Source organism: Denticeps clupeoides, unplaced genomic scaffold (assembly GCF_900700375.1).
Source record: "Denticeps clupeoides unplaced genomic scaffold, fDenClu1.1, whole genome shotgun sequence".
Classification (NCBI taxonomy): Eukaryota; Metazoa; Chordata; class Actinopteri; order Clupeiformes; family Denticipitidae; genus Denticeps; species Denticeps clupeoides.
Genome location: NW_021630099.1, coordinates 68,711 through 84,222, shown reverse-complemented (window position 1 = coordinate 84,222; position 15,512 = coordinate 68,711). Strand labels below are relative to the sequence as shown.

Here is a 15,512-nt window from a genome sequence, read left to right as displayed (position 1 = left end):
AGAAATAAAGTGGTTTTATTTCAGTGTGTGAACCCGCCCCCGTGCTTTAACAGTACAGTCCCTCCCTGCAGGCCAACGGACCTGCCCTGACCTGGAGGACGTCGACCCTGAGAAACTCCTGCTGCGAAGAGAGAACGATCATCAGGCCCTCTTGCAGCAGAAAGAGCACATGGACGCTCTCATCAAGATGATGGGCAAGGTCTCTGAGCTCATCACTGGTGAGTTGAGTCTCTAGACCGGTGACCCAGAGGTGAAGACCAGTGGTAGTTGTGTAGATGGGTGCTCCTGAATAACGTTACTGATGTTCCTACAGCTCCTGAGATGACTTCTCTCGAGAGGAAGCACCGGACTGATCTGGAGCCACTAAGCCTGTCCCAGTTGTTGGCAGTTCAGGACTGCAGCGTGATGGGCTTGGAGACGCCTGTGGCCTCGGTGGTGTGGTATCGTGCCAGTCCGGTCATTCTACAAATGGCACAGGAAATGCACGCAGTCCACAAGAGCACCCTTCTTCTGAGCTACTGGGAAGAAGCAGCCATGGTGGCTTCAAGGTCCCAGGGGACTATGCCCGTCTTAGTGAGCCTAGAAGAGGTCAGCCATCGTGTATGGAAACCTTGCTTATCTCGCTTCCATCAGCTGGGAGTGCGAATTGCAGAGGCTGCTGTCACTTTCATGGAGCTGAATGATGTTCTGAAAAGGACTGGAGAGCAGGGTTCTGGGGTCCAGATGAGAAATGAGCTTCTCCTTATGGAAAACCAGCTGTCTGGTGATGGAGGGCTGGCATCAGGCTGGGCTGAGCTGCGACTGGGACAGATCCAGCAGCACAGACAGCTCCGGCACACGTCCCACTCTGCCAAAGTCATATTACAGATCAGGGACTGGCTGGAGCTGCGTGGAGACTTCCATCAGATCCAACACCTTGCCTGTCTGGTACGAAAAGCACATTTCTACAGCACTGGAGAGAACAAGCTCTTCATTCAGCTTTTTTCTCACATTCCAAAGCAAAAATGATAACACAGTGATGTATATTAAAATGATAAAAATTATGATATTAAAATGGGTTGAACCTGTGTCTGGTAGAATGAAGAGTCGTTCCAGCAGCAGAGTCTCTCATCACTGAGTGATGTATTCGTCAGTGCCGAGCTGCCGTTGATCCAGGTGACGGCTCAGCAGAAGTCCTGTCTGGAGGAGTTTGTGAACAGCCACACTCTGGTCAGCTGGGTGCAGAAACACCTCACCAGTAGGTCCACAGGCTTCAGCTCACTCTTTCTGGTGCACAGTGCTGGAAAAAGTATTTCTCTTCTGTCCCACTGATCACAGATGTTCAAGAGCTGAAGGTGTTCGTGGATCTTGCGTCCATCTCGGCTGGAGAAAATGACACTGAGATTGACAGGGTGTGCAATTTTGATGATGCTGTGAAGGGCTACAGTCCTCTGATCTACAATTTAAAAGCTGAGGCAGGACTGAAGGACTTCCTGTTGTGTGCCCAACAAGTGTGGGACGCCCTAAACCGAGATGAAAAACTGCAGGACAAGCTGGTATGCCATCCTCTGTGTTTCTGCTTGTTCACTGTAAAACCTGTAGGAAACTGTCCCTGTTTATTTAAAGCCACCCATTTACAGTATTTACCAGACGTCCTTATAGTTAGTCAGTAGTTACAGTCAGTAGTGACAGGGACAGTCCCCCCCTGGAGACACTCAGGGTAAAGTGTCTTGCTCAGGGCCACAATGGTAGTAAGTGGGGTTTGAACCTGGGTCTTCTGGTTCATAGGTGAGTGTGTTACCTGCTAGGCTACTACCACCCAACTGTAGGTCATACTAAATCATTTTTCCCCTCCAGAGAGACTCAACACACATCCTGGGCTGGTTGAAGGCACTGAGAGAGACACATGGCTCCGTGGAACAGTCTTCTCTTTCCCTGGCCTCAGACATCAATGCCCATGGATTGTATTTGGTCGGCAAGTTTCAGGAACATGCAGGGAAGGTGAGCCAAGTACCTGAAAATGAAAAAATTCTACCACGTAGTGTATTAAACTAAACAGTCTGGATGCCCCTACTTTATGATGGTCATGAAGACTATTTAGAAGAAGGATCCAATGCAAGAAACATATTGAAGATTTGATTTATCAGTAGAAAGTGAAGTATGTTTGGTGAATGTTTTTCCCCCTTTTTACCATCATCTCTGCTTTGTTCACTATTGTCATCATCAAAAGCCGCTTGATTAACATGATTAACATTAGTGAATGATAAGAACGTGTTAAGCAGAAACCTGTTGGAGACCAAGAGTGTGAAATGCCGCCATCACAGCAAAAGCAAATGTTGATCTTTGTGTTTATTCCATAACCTTAAGTGTTACTTCATAGTTAAGTGTCTTCAGTTTTGTCCAGAAATGATTAGGTGCATCCAACTTTTGACTGGTAGTATATGGCTAAATGGTGTCGTTGTAGTACTGTCTTCAGAATCTGCTCCTATTACGAGTGGAAAAGGACAAACAGATCAAGGAGTATAGGCTGGAGGAGCTGTTGGAGCTGCAGAACAAACTCATGCTGATGTCATCAAAAGGAGACCATGGAAAGGAACAAGTCAACAGGTTTATGCAGGTGAACAACCCCCAAAATTAATTCATTCTTGTTGCAGGAATGATATGTCTTTCTGAACTAGTTTGTGAACCTGGTCTTCCTTAATCATTACACGTTTTCGGTTAAATTTTTATAATATAATTCTGATGAAGTATGCCGTAAAAACCTTCTTTAACATTACAGATGTTTGAAGGAGTTCAGACGGCTGCCAGTATTTTGCTGAAGCTACAGACTACAGGAAATGTGCTGTTCCGGGACTGGGAGGCACGGGTCTATTGTAGTCAGGAGAAGGACCCCTGTATCCAGGTCAGATTCTCCCTGATGCAGGAGGAGATTGTCTACAGAGGACAGGTGTCAAAATGTCTGCAAGAGCTGTCTCGCTCCCTGGAGATGTGCTACAAGGACTGGTGTACCTTCATGTCCGAGATGCGCTCAGAGTTTCAGGCACTGAATCACTATACATCCGAGCAGCTGGTCCACCTCAGCAGGCTTATTTACTGCAGCTGTGCCAAGCAGACCAGTGTTCCACAGGAGACGTGGCACCTGCTGGCGTCTGTGAAGCCAGGCTGCACACTGAATGAAATGAGGGAGGCATTTGTGAAGGTGACGGAGCTCTCAGATGATAACCCAGCACATAAGGAGAATCGGGGTCACACCGATGATTCTGATATGGAAAATGGGGATGGAGAAAAGAGGGTTCCTCCAGAGACAGAGGCATTGATGCAGGAGGACAGTGTTGATGATGTAGGGGATGTGTGGAAATGTTTTAAAGAGGATATGCCAAGGTTCCTAACAGATCAATTGGACATTGGAAACCTTGGACAATTTCTAACCGAACTGTCCAGAATGAATCAGCAGCACATTAAGAGGAAGCTACCATCTGTTCTGCTAGAAGGAAGGCCTAATCTTATTCTTTGCTCAGAAACAGAGGTGCTGAGGACAGCACTGTCTGTTTACATGGAAAGCCCAGAGCAGGCGCTTCCATCCAGTGATGAAGTTCTTATGTGCCATGGGGACACGACTGAAGAACAAGTTGAGCTTTTTCTCAGACGATGTCTTGGACAACATGCTGCTGGTGTCCAGCAGAAGATCTACACCTTGTTAAATCCTGACCTGTTAGCCTATGATGTGAGTGTAGCCCTGGGTGAGCACTTCGATGTGCTTGATAGAAGCGCTGGGCTACATTATCGCCTGGTGGTGGTTTGTTCGGTGCAGCACCAGAGTAGATATGTACCCACTTTTTTCAGTCACCACAGAGTGCATGCAGACCTGTGTGCACCATCAGACAAGGTTCGAAACTTCATCTTCCAGCACTTCACAGTCCCCACCAATCTTGACCATCTCTCAAGTGTCTATCCAAATGGTCTGTCTGTGTGGGTTGTCTCATCTCAACGTCCCGGTGTCGGTAAGGACAAAAAATCTGTGTAAAGGTTCTACACAAGTTGGTGCAAATAATTTTCTTATGATCATAATCTGCATGTTTCCATACTGTCTTGCAGGGAAGTCACTCTATGTAAGACGCTTGTTTGAAAATTTCCAGAAGGAAATTTCTAGAGCACAGTACTTGACAATTAGGTTCATTGAGCCTCATGTTGACCTGGATTCCTTTGTTACGACTCTGAGGGGGAAACTTAAGGCAGTGCGAGAGCAGGACCCGGTCATGGTGAACATTGATGCCGGTGCAGTAAGTTCAACCCTGATGTTGCCTGCACACTTCACATATATATCAATTGACTGAATACTTTTATCTCCAGGTGCGGTCTGGCCTGGAGGACTTCCTGTTTCATTTCCTGATTTTGGGATGCTTAACAGACAGCAGAGGGAATCTTTGGAGGAGAAATGCCCGTCATTTGATTACTGTTGAGGTTCTTGAACCACCATCAAAAGTGAAAAGCAAGGAGGTAAAACTGTACCAACATGTGTTCTTCTGTGATATTTTGTTGAATTAGATTTTTATATTTTTTAAATTTCAGACAGGACAGCTTCTGGAAATATTACCAACCATCTTCTGCAGATCACCCAGAGAAGTTAAAGAGTTGCAACCGAGGATCAAGATTCATCATGCACAGAAGATGCTAGACCCATTAATGGATGATCAGGAGTTTGAAAGTGAGTGGATCCAAAGACCGTATCAGTACCTCAAGCATTTCAACAGAAGTAATCGCCTGGATAATTTCAAATACATAATGGGCTCAGCAGAGGGAAACCCTATGGACTGTCTCCATCACTTATTGGAGAACTGTGGACTTCAAGACCCAACCTGGGCTGAACTGAAAAACTTCACCTGGTTTCTCAATCTACAGCTGAGAGATTGTGAGAATTCAGCTTTTTGTGACCCAGACTTTCTTGGTAACAACTTGCCTGGTTTCAAAGCTTTCATAGTAAAGTTCATGATTCGGATGTCATGTGACTTTGCCTCGCCATCCATGGACATATCTGATCAAAGTCCTACTCTCACTGCAGAGAGCAACAATGACGACGAACTTCTTGCACGTTTGACCATACGTAAACGTTGGGAGAGTGAATCTCACCCATACATTTTCTTCAATGCTGATCATATATCAATGTCTTTCATGGGCTTTCATGTGAAGAAACAGCCTGTAAGCAACATACTAAATGCAGTGGATCCAGTCAGTCAGAAGGTGTTAGTTAAAGATGTGATGTCAGCTGAGCTCTTGGAAGGACTTATGAGACAAAGGATTTCTCTAACTGAAAACTTTGATAACTTGCCCAGAGAAGACAAGATCCAAAGGATTTCTTTTGTTGTAGGTGCCACAAGAGGTTATGAGAAAGGCAGATTTGATCCAGACCCAACTTATGAGTTAACAGCAGACAATGTGATGAAAATGTTGGCAATTCACATGAGATTCCGCTGTGCCATTCCTGTCATTATCATGGGAGAGACTGGGTGTGGCAAGACCAGACTGGTACGCTTCTTGTGTGATCTACAACGAGAAGGGAGAGATGTGGAGAACATGAAACTGGTCAAAGTTCATGGAGGAACCACAGCAGAGACCATCTACAGTAAAGTTTGGGAAGCTGAAAGGCAGGCGATCCTCAATCAGCAAATGTACAAAATTGACACCATTCTGTTTTTTGATGAAGCCAATACAACAGAAGCAATCTTTGCTATTAAAGAGGTTCTGTGTGACAAAACAGCGCAGGGTGTCCCACTGAAGCCTAATTCCGGTTTGAAGATCATAGCAGCCTGTAACCCATACAGAAGGCATTCACCTGAAATGATAGAACGGCTAGAGTGTGCAGGGCTGGGATATCGGGTCAGGGCAGGGGAAACAGAGGATCGTCTTGGAAAGGTGCCTCTCAGACAGCTGGTGTACCGTGTCCATCCATTGCCCCCCAGCATGATTCCCTTGGTCTGGGATTTTGGGCAGTTAAGCAAAGCAGCTGAATGTGCCTATATTACACAGATTGTCGAAAGACAGATGAAAGACAACCATTTACCTGTGGAGTGCCTGGATGACGTCTCAAATGTCCTGGCTGCCTCTCAACAATACATGCGACATCGTCTGGATGAGTGCAGTTTCGTGAGTCTGAGGGATGTTGAGAGATCTATGAAGGTTCTTGTGTGGTTTTTCCACCACCGAGATCAACTAATGCTTCAGCATAAGGCACACAGCATTTGTTTGGTGACTATGAAATGCCTGGCTCTTGCTGTCGGCGTGTGTTATTATCCATCATTACATTCCAGAGAAGAGTATCTAGAAGCCATCTGCAAACACTTTCCACAACCCCTCAGTTCTGCAGAAGCATTGGGCCATGAAATTTCTGAATGTCAGGGATTGTTCCTTGAAAAAATTCAACCAAGAGACACAATAGCCAAAAACTTGGCGCTCAAAGAAAATGTCTTTCTAATGGTTGTATGCATTGAGCTGAAAATCCCACTTTTCCTGGTGGGTAAACCAGGAAGCTCAAAGTCCCTTGCCAAGACGGTCGTTGCTGATGCAATGCAGGGCCAAAACTCACAGTGCAACTTCTTCCGTGAGCTGAAGGAAGTACACATGGTCTCTTTTCAATGCAGCCCTCATTCTAGCCCTGAAGGAATTATTGGAACCTTTAGGAATTGTGCCCGTTACCAAAAGGAAAAGGACATGGAGAAATACGTGTCAGTGGTGGTGTTAGACGAGATTGGGCTAGCAGAAGATTCTCCACAGATGCCTCTTAAAACTCTCCACCCTCTTCTGGAGGATGGCTGCATTGACACAGATAAACCCGATCCACACATGAAGGTGGGATTTGTTGGCATATCCAACTGGGCTCTGGATCCAGCAAAAATGAACAGGGGAATTTTTGTGTCCCGCTGGGATCCTACTGAGAATGAGCTGGTGAAGACAGCGGAAGGAATCTGCTCATCCTCCAAACCCATTTTTCTAAAAATCAAGCATCTCCTGCCAGCCTTGGCAAAGGGCTTCTTGAAAATTTGTGAGGTAGCTAGGAATCAGTTTTTTGGCCTAAGGGATTTCTACAGCCTGGTTAAAATGGTCTTTGCCATGGCAAACGATTCAGGCCAGGAGCCGAGGAGCAGTGAGTTGGCAGAGGCCATCGCCCGCAACTTCAGCGGACTACCAGAAGATTTCGATCCTCTCTGTTACTTTAATGACATTTTGCAGGGCTTCAAAGACATTACCAAGCCAAGTACCCTCACCATGGTCAAACACAATCTTGGTTGCCATAACAACGAGTGCAGATACCTGCTTCTGCTCACTAGCAACAATGCTGCACTGCACATTCTACAGCAGCATGTTTTTACCACTGGCAGTCGTTCTGCCCCGGAAATTGTGTTTGGCTCAGGCTTTCCCAAAGATCAAGAGTACTCTCAAATTTGTCGTAATGTGAATCGAGTGAAAATCTGCATGGAGATGGGTAGAACGGTCATCCTTCTGAATCTTCAGAATTTGTATGAGAGCCTGTATGATGCCCTGAACCAATACTACGTTTTCCTGAGCGGGCAGCAATATGTTGACTTGGGCCTCGGTTCTCACCGGGTAAAGTGTCGGGTTCACAAGAACTTCAGGCTTGTTGTAGTGGAGGACCAGGAAAAGGTCTACAAACAGTTCCCTGTTCCTCTGATCAATAGGCTAGAGAAGCATCGAGTGAACAGAAGCACTGACCTGACTCCTTGGCAGTCCAAAGTTTTGGAAAAAATCAAAGAATGGGTTGAGGAATTTTCTCTGTCATGTCCTGACTTTAAACCCTCAGACGTTTTTATTGGTTTCCATTGGGATGCCTGTGCTAGTGCTCTCTTGCAAGCCCTGGAGAAAAGAGCCCTGGAGAAAAGGGCCAAAAAGGGGACAGATGTTTCTTTGGATATGCAGGAGGAAAGAAAGGAGAATTTGGCCTCTTCTGGAGGGTTTGATGATGACAATTCTGAACACAGAGTAACTCTTGACAAAGTGATGGAAGAAAACGCTCTCATCATCTCACAACATGACCATAATCCTGGAGAGATAGAAGAGACAGGTGCTACTTGCAGAGAAATACAGGATTGCTATGATATGGAAGTAGAGAAGGATGAGATTGAAGGGAGGATGAGCTCTGAAAATGGTGAAGAGGAGATCATTTTTGAACTTGCAAAGGGATTTTTGTTGAACTGTGCCACACCCGACTCTGTTTTGAGGCTGAAATATGCTGACATGGGCCATCAGGAAAGAAACAAGCTTCACAAGATGTATTTTCATCAACAGCATCATCATTCTCTGAGAGATTTCATTGATGGCAATCTCAGCCAGTCTGGCGGCCACTGCAGATTTATAGAGGCAAGTTGTGTTGCATATGGTTACTTTCAAATGGATTATATCAGAAGTAAAATGATTAAATCATGGATTTCACACTGCTTTGCCTTAGTGTGGTGCATTCTTGATCGGTTTATTGATTATTTCAGTGTAAGATTATTTCAACATGAATCAACAGATGATAACCTTTCTAGACACCTAGCATAGAGAAAGGCATTTCACAAAATTAACCAAAATTCATTTGCATATTTTGCTGATTGGGTGGATTAACTGTGTATGTACATTTGGCTCTGACATGCCAGGTCACTACATTCTCCAGTTTACTTACGAAATTGGATGTGGATGCAATAGCCCAGAAACTGGGCTTAATGACCAAATGCATCCTTCTGCTTTCACTGCACCAATTTGACACAGAGGCTTCCTTCTGCTGCAAAATCCGGTAACACTGAATTTCACCACCGAGTGCCTGAAACACACCTACCATCATGTAACCCCTGCTGTCTGTTGTTCCTCGATTACAGGCGGTTCCTGCAGAATGGGGGTCTCTCACAGCACATGATACTGATTCAGATGGATATGGAGGAATCCCGGTGCAGTGAGGAGCTTATGGCATCTGCAAAGTTAGAATTTCGTCTTCTTCTTCATCACTCAAATCCATTGTCCTGATACATGACACGTTTTTTCCCACTTAGGTACAGTGCCGTGAATGAACTGGTCATGCATGGGCTAGAGGAGTCCAACTCTCATGTTGTTTTGATTACAAAGTTGTCCCGAATGACACAAGGTCCCCAGTATATTGGCTTTCAAGGAGGTCAGTGCAGAGCAATTACAATTTGAGTCATGCTACATTTTTATGCTAGATAAAGAGTGTTTGAAATGTTCTGCCCTAGGCTTGTGGCATTCTGTGCACATTGATGACATCAGGGACACTGAGCTCATGAGCCTGGATCTCTCAGCTTTATGTGGACTGCCAGTCAGTGAGGTCATTTTGCAATCTGCCGCTGCAGGTGAGTGTTCTCTTACAATCAACACACCCTGGTGTGGCTATTTGCTTAAACCCAATTCAATCACACCTTCAGACTCGGCCGGATGGTGCAGCAAGGAGCCCTGCATCGTCTTAATAAATCCCCCTGCATTCTTCACCTCTTCACTTGTGGTGTTCACCTGAGCCCATGTGCATGAGTTTAGAGCTTGAACTTAACAGTCCACAGAACAAGCAATCATCCACAGTCATCAAACTGCTCAAGCCTCGGAAAACGTGCTAACCCACAAGCCATTTATAGTTAACCGCTTACCAGCCTTTAGACTTTCGTCAAGCCACACTCACCAGTGGTGCTTTGCCATGAGGGATACCCATCCTGTGTGCCTGGTCTGTCTTGGGCGCTTCACCAAGGGCCGGTGGAGTGCGAGCACTGCCGCAGACTTTCTCCAGGCAATCTCTGTTGGCAGCCTAAACAGGCCTGGGCCAACATGGATGGCCCTCATACTCCAGTACGAGGACTCAGTCTTCATGACAGCATTGGCGGACACTCCTCTTCCCACGCCACAATTTCGACCTGAGCTAGCCGCCTGATATACACCAGGCACTCCTGTCAATGGTTTTACTTCTGTGGACTTCTAGGGAATGGCAACCAACGGATGGGCTCATGATGGGCACACAAGAAAAGCTTTTAATGTGCTAACCCCTCATGGGGCAAAGCTTTGTCCAAGCCTTGGTGCCCCATTTTTATGGCTTATGTGGCCAAGGGGCTGAAGCCTTCTTCGTGCCGCTGGCCCTTCTGGTTCGCTGGTTAAGCAATCGGGGCGCATTCTATATCCCATAGTGAGATGTCGAGCCAATCGAACAAAAGAGAGCCCCAGTTCCCTGAGTACATTCCGCGAGGAAGAGCTGGTTTCTGGAATGAGGGACCGAATGGGCGCAGGGGGTTTTTATTGAGAGGAGGTGGTGCATCTGGCCAGCCCCAAAGGCGTGATTGAATTGGGCTTTAGTGTCTGATAGTGATATGTCCTACTCATCTCCCTGAGAGAACCAGGGTTACAACTATAGACTCTAGTTAATGTGAGTTATACATCAATAAATGCTGTTCTATCTTCTGAATGTTACACTAAAACATTACTGATGCACAGAAGGCATGGAGGAATGTTCCACAAGCGTGCCCGAGAAGAAACTGGTAAATGATGCATTTCACCTGTTTGAGTTCGGCAAGGCCTGCAGTTGGAGCACCTTTTATGACCCGAATGTGCTCTGGTGTTCAGGGAGGAGCACCACACCTTGATGTTTTGTCCCTTATGAGGTCCTGTATTCAGAAAGCTGTTTCTCTGCTGAAAGACACCATGGCCTCTCGGAGTATGGAACGAGTCAGAATTCTGCTCGCTCTTATGAGAGAAGATAGAGGAATCTCTGGAGGTACTCTTATCTGGCTTAAATGCTCAGTTACTTATATGATATTTGAATTTTTTTTATGATTTAGATTGTAATATTGAAAACAGTTTTAGATTAAAGTGAGTCTTTTTCCCACAATGCATTGGAACAGCTAAATTCCAGAGGGTCTTAGTGCGAAGACTCACATCAGTCCTGGTACAAAAAGAGGAGTGCATGCACTCTCCGGAAGAATGGCTACACAAGGAGGCGAGGAAACGGCAGGCTCTGCAGGAGGGCGGTACCCTCAGGTAGATAATGTAGCAGAAGATAGTATCAAATTATTTGTGTTTACCTGCAACCCACGGCAGATATTTCCTCCTGTGTTCCTGATTGGACAGACACACACTGTGGCACTGCTTGCAGTCCACGTTGACACCAGTTCTGGCTCAGATGCTTGAGGTCCTAGACAGAGATGACAACCTGGACCTGTTGTATTCTGCTGGCCTCAGTGAAGGGTTAACTGGCCTTTGGTGTGACATACTAGGGGATGAACAAATTCTGGACTTGACCCTTGCCAGTCACTCGAGGTATTATTATTATTGTAATTTTTAGGAATGAACCATTGAGCATGCTTTCCTAAATAAACTAATGAAAGGAGCAAAAAAAAACTTCTTGCAGTGGTGTGGAGCAGGAGATAAATGTGCAGTGCCACCTAGTGGTGGGTGGTCTACAGCGATCCTGTGTTGCTCCGTTCAGTTGGCTCATTAAAAATTACTGCCAGAGCCTGTTGGAGGAATTTGAATTTTTATCAGGTGTGACTCACAAATCTACTTTTCCATTATCAGATCTTGATAGTGGGAGGGTCCATTCACTTCAGTCAATTTTCTTGCAGATACACAGCAGGACAGCATACGGTTTGTAAGTTCTGTCTCCAGCAGCCGCCTGGGCTTTCACCTGGGAAAACTTTCAAGGACAGATCACCAGGACTTTGGAAAGCGCTATTTGTCGGACTTCATACTGTTATGTTTTGAAGTTCAGTCTGAAGTGGAGGAGGAGGTCAGTTCTAATACTGTCTTTAAATTATTCTATAGGCAGCATATAATTGGCAGTGTTATTAATTTTTTGTAGGTGTTAACCAAGGCGCTCCTGGGCTGCATTTCTGCTATCTGCCAGTCCACGTTTCCGGCTGACGTCTCTCCAGCATGGATCCTGGCAGCCAGACATTATTACGCACCACGGCTAGACACCCTGTCCCACATCCTGCACCTCCAGCCACACCTGGCTGCTAGGATTGTACAGAACGACTCTTCAAGAGAAACGGCTGAAATGGTGTGAACATTGACCCCTGGCTTGGGTTCCTCTTGTTCCTCCTTTTCTGTTTCTAGTCTGTGTTTTGTGTTGTGTTCCTCTCACTCAGACTGAGGACATTGTGGCTCTGGGGATGTGTGTGGAGGAGACCAGACTGCAGTTGGTCACATCACTGCCAGAGTGCAGAAGCTTCCTGGGCAGAGTTCAGCTCCTCCAGCCCTGTGTGGAAAGGGCTTTTGGTGAGATCTACAAAACCATGTGCAGCTCTGGATGCGTGCAGCAGTTAGATGCCATCAAGTGAGTCAGATGTGTCTGAAGAATCCTTGCTTTAGAGTGATGGAGAAGTTGGATTACTTGCCGCACAAAGAGACCCAGTTGAAGTTTGCGTTGTTCCATGTGGTTTACCTGCAGGCGGGCGTGGCATGGGATCCTTGTTCTGGCTGCATTTATTGAACAGGTGGTGACTGAAGACAGCATGAGTGATGCCCAGCTTGCAGCTGTTACGCTCGCCCACTGTCACATGCTGCACGGGGTATAGGGGATAAAATCAGCAGATGACTGGCGTTTTAAAAATGTTTTGTTTTTAAAAGCTGAATGTATTTTCCAGGTGATGGAATGGTCACCCGATCTCCTGAGCCCTGATGGCCTCCAGCAGATCATCCGCATTCTGAATTCCTTTCATAAGGCGTCCATCTGCAGGGACCTCCGGTGAGTCTTCACCTCCTTCTTCAGATCACTGAAACCCAGTCAAGTGACCGCGTATGGTGCAGCTGCTGTGTTCTGGTTGATGATAAAGTGAAGATTGTGTAGGTTGTTAACTGCCTCCTGAATCCTCCACCACCTCCTCCCTCTACTTCTCTCTCATCTGAAGACTTTGCTACCTTCTTCACAGAGAAGGTGGCTGACCTCATCCCGCTGTTACCTCTGAAGCCAGATCACTGTCTTCCTTCACTCCCCTCTCTGAATCGGATGTGTCTAAACTTCTCCAGTCTAGTCACCCCACCACCTGCTCCCTGGATCCAATCCCCTCACACCTACTTCAGCCAATACAGCCCACCATAGTATCTGCTCTGACACATGTCTTAAATTCCTCACTCACAACAGGATCATTTCCCACTGCTTTCAAACAGGATAAAAAAACCCACATTAAAACCCACATGTATTGCACCGCTACAGCTCAGTCTCCAACCTTCCTTTTCTTTCAAAAATTCTTGAAAGGGCAGTCCTGGCTTAATGTTCTTCATTTATCCACAAGCATGATCTTCTCGACCCTTTTCAGTCTGGTTTCAGGAAAGGACATTCAACTGAAACCTCCCTCCTGGCAATGATGAGCTGCCCGCAGATCCTCTGTCCTTATCCTACTTGATCTATCTGCTGCCTTTGACACAGTTAATCATGAAATTCTTCTCACCACACTATCACATTTAGGAGTTACAGGAACCGTACTAAATTGGTTCACGCCTTATCTTCACAACAGGTCTTTCAAGGTATCATGGGGAGGTGAGACATCTGTCCTCTCTAGGGTAACCACAGGGGTTCCACAAGGCTCTGTCCTTGGCCCACTTCTATTCTCAATATACACTCGCTCACTTGGTCACATCATCTAATCACATGGCTTCTCTTATCACTCTTACGCTGATGACACCCAGCTCTATTTGTCTTTCCCACCAGAAGATGCCACTATTGTGAAAAAAATCTCGGCCTGTCTCTCAGACATATCGGCATGCATGTCTGAGCGACACCTTCAACTCAACCTATCCAAAACTGAGACTCTTATCTGTCCGGGCAACAACTCCGCTCAGCAAAACCTCTCAATTCAACTCGGCTTTCTACTGTTAACACCCACGGCGTCAGCAAAAAGCCTTGGAGTTTGGATTGACGACAAACTGAGTCTGAACCATCAAGTTGCTGCGATCTCCAGGTTTACTCTCTACAACATTCGCAAGATTTGGCCTTTTATTTCACAACAGGCTACGCAGCTCCTCGTCCAGGCAATGGTCATCTCCAAACTGGACTATTGTAACTCTCTCCTGGCTGGAGCCTCTGCAGTCACCATAAAACCCCTCCAGATGGTCCAAAACGTGGCAGCCCGTCTCATCCTCAATCAGCCAAAACACATCCATGTCCCGCGTCTTCTCACCTCTCTCCACCGGCTCCTGGTAGCTGCTCGCATCGAGTTTAAATCCTTGATGCTGCCTACAGGGCTGTAAATGGAAGTTCTCCCTCTTACACCAACACACTACTAGCTACACTCCTGCACGCCCTCTCAGATCTGCAAACGAAACGAGATTAAAAATTCCCTCTTCACGGGGTCTCCAATCCCAATCGACTCTGTTCTCCTTCGTTGTCCCTGGCTGGTGGAACAACTTGCCCTGCTCCATACGACTAGCCGAGACTACAACCACCTTTAAGAAGCAGCTGAAAACACACTTGTTCAAAAAAGTACCTCAGACACTTACACACGCACATGCACACACTGCACAAAATAAATAAATTAAAAAACGTAACAATTTCCGAGCATGTTCTTATTCCGACAAGTTCGGCCTTATCAGGGCTCTTAGTCTTGTAAACTCAAAATCTATAGAAATGGAACGAGAATTGCTGGTGTCGTCCTCCTGTAAGTTGCTTTGGATAAAAGTGTCTGCAAAATAAACTAAAGTAAAGGTTGTTGAGAAAGGTGAGGTAAAATGAGAGGTGTGCATCTTCCTCCACAGATTTGGCAGGATGTGTCCTGTTTGCCTGCTGGATGTCACTGATCCCTCTGTGCTGCCCTGTGGTCACATCTTCTGCCTGATGTGCCTCCAGCAGAGCATTCAGGAGGACAGACCCAAATTCTGCCCCAAATGTCGGACAGACCTTCCACCCGGTTTCCAGCCGGAAGTTTCGCTGACCGCCATGTGAGGATAGTGACTGTAAAATAAAATGTTTGGCCACATTGTAATGATTATAAGAGTGAACATTCATTTCTACATATGATACCGACCCCTTTTTATCTACTAGGCGTGCTCTGCAGCGAGACACGCAGGTGAGGAGGTGCTGTAACTCCTTCTTTTTGGAGGTGGTCTCCCGCTTCTGCCTGAGGGAGGGGCAGAGCCCCAGTGATGGGCTGGTGGAGCTTCTCTTCTCTCTGCTCATCTCTGCACAAGGTTAGTTGTCTTTACAGATGCAAGGTTGAAGGCTCAACATGACAGAAAGTTTGAATATGTGTTTCTCATGGTGTGGGTAAGACAGAAGATCCAGGTTCAAACCCCACTTACTACCATCGTGTCCCTGAGCAAGTCTCTTAACTCTGAGTGTCTCCAGGGGGACTGCCCTGTCACTACTGACTGTAAGTCGCTCGTAAGTCAGATAAGGGCGTCTGATAAATACCGTAAATGTGTGTGTGTTGTAGGAGATGTTTACAAGACCAGAGATCTCACACCCTTCCTAGAGTGTGTTGACCAAAGCCCAGTTGTCCGCTCTGTGCTACCGAAACTGCTTCTGCAGCACAGGTATATTCCACACATGCTCATACACA

At 46.2% G+C, this 15,512-nt stretch overlaps 1 protein-coding gene across 1 annotated transcript in view; it reads left to right on the top strand.

The window, feature by feature from the left end:
* Window positions 1-15,512, top strand: part of rnf213b (ring finger protein 213b) — a 32,833-nt gene that overhangs the window by 8,308 nt on the left and 9,013 nt on the right. Inside the window, exons 16-42 of the mRNA XM_028968971.1 lie at window positions 72-218; window positions 314-927; window positions 1,078-1,237; window positions 1,318-1,535; window positions 1,837-1,980; window positions 2,444-2,596; window positions 2,759-3,980; window positions 4,075-4,259; window positions 4,330-4,476; window positions 4,549-8,349; window positions 8,628-8,764; window positions 8,847-8,945; window positions 9,018-9,136; window positions 9,216-9,332; window positions 10,453-10,496; window positions 10,582-10,732; window positions 10,860-10,995; window positions 11,086-11,274; window positions 11,366-11,499; window positions 11,580-11,743; window positions 11,816-12,016; window positions 12,105-12,292; window positions 12,407-12,527; window positions 12,603-12,703; window positions 14,710-14,892; window positions 14,996-15,141; window positions 15,387-15,486. Coding sequence (XP_028824804.1) covers window positions 72-218; window positions 314-927; window positions 1,078-1,237; window positions 1,318-1,535; window positions 1,837-1,980; window positions 2,444-2,596; window positions 2,759-3,980; window positions 4,075-4,259; window positions 4,330-4,476; window positions 4,549-8,349; window positions 8,628-8,764; window positions 8,847-8,945; window positions 9,018-9,136; window positions 9,216-9,332; window positions 10,453-10,496; window positions 10,582-10,732; window positions 10,860-10,995; window positions 11,086-11,274; window positions 11,366-11,499; window positions 11,580-11,743; window positions 11,816-12,016; window positions 12,105-12,292; window positions 12,407-12,527; window positions 12,603-12,703; window positions 14,710-14,892; window positions 14,996-15,141; window positions 15,387-15,486 — 9,121 coding nt within the window. The remainder of the gene's footprint in view (window positions 1-71; window positions 219-313; window positions 928-1,077; window positions 1,238-1,317; window positions 1,536-1,836; window positions 1,981-2,443; window positions 2,597-2,758; window positions 3,981-4,074; window positions 4,260-4,329; window positions 4,477-4,548; window positions 8,350-8,627; window positions 8,765-8,846; window positions 8,946-9,017; window positions 9,137-9,215; window positions 9,333-10,452; window positions 10,497-10,581; window positions 10,733-10,859; window positions 10,996-11,085; window positions 11,275-11,365; window positions 11,500-11,579; window positions 11,744-11,815; window positions 12,017-12,104; window positions 12,293-12,406; window positions 12,528-12,602; window positions 12,704-14,709; window positions 14,893-14,995; window positions 15,142-15,386; window positions 15,487-15,512) is intronic.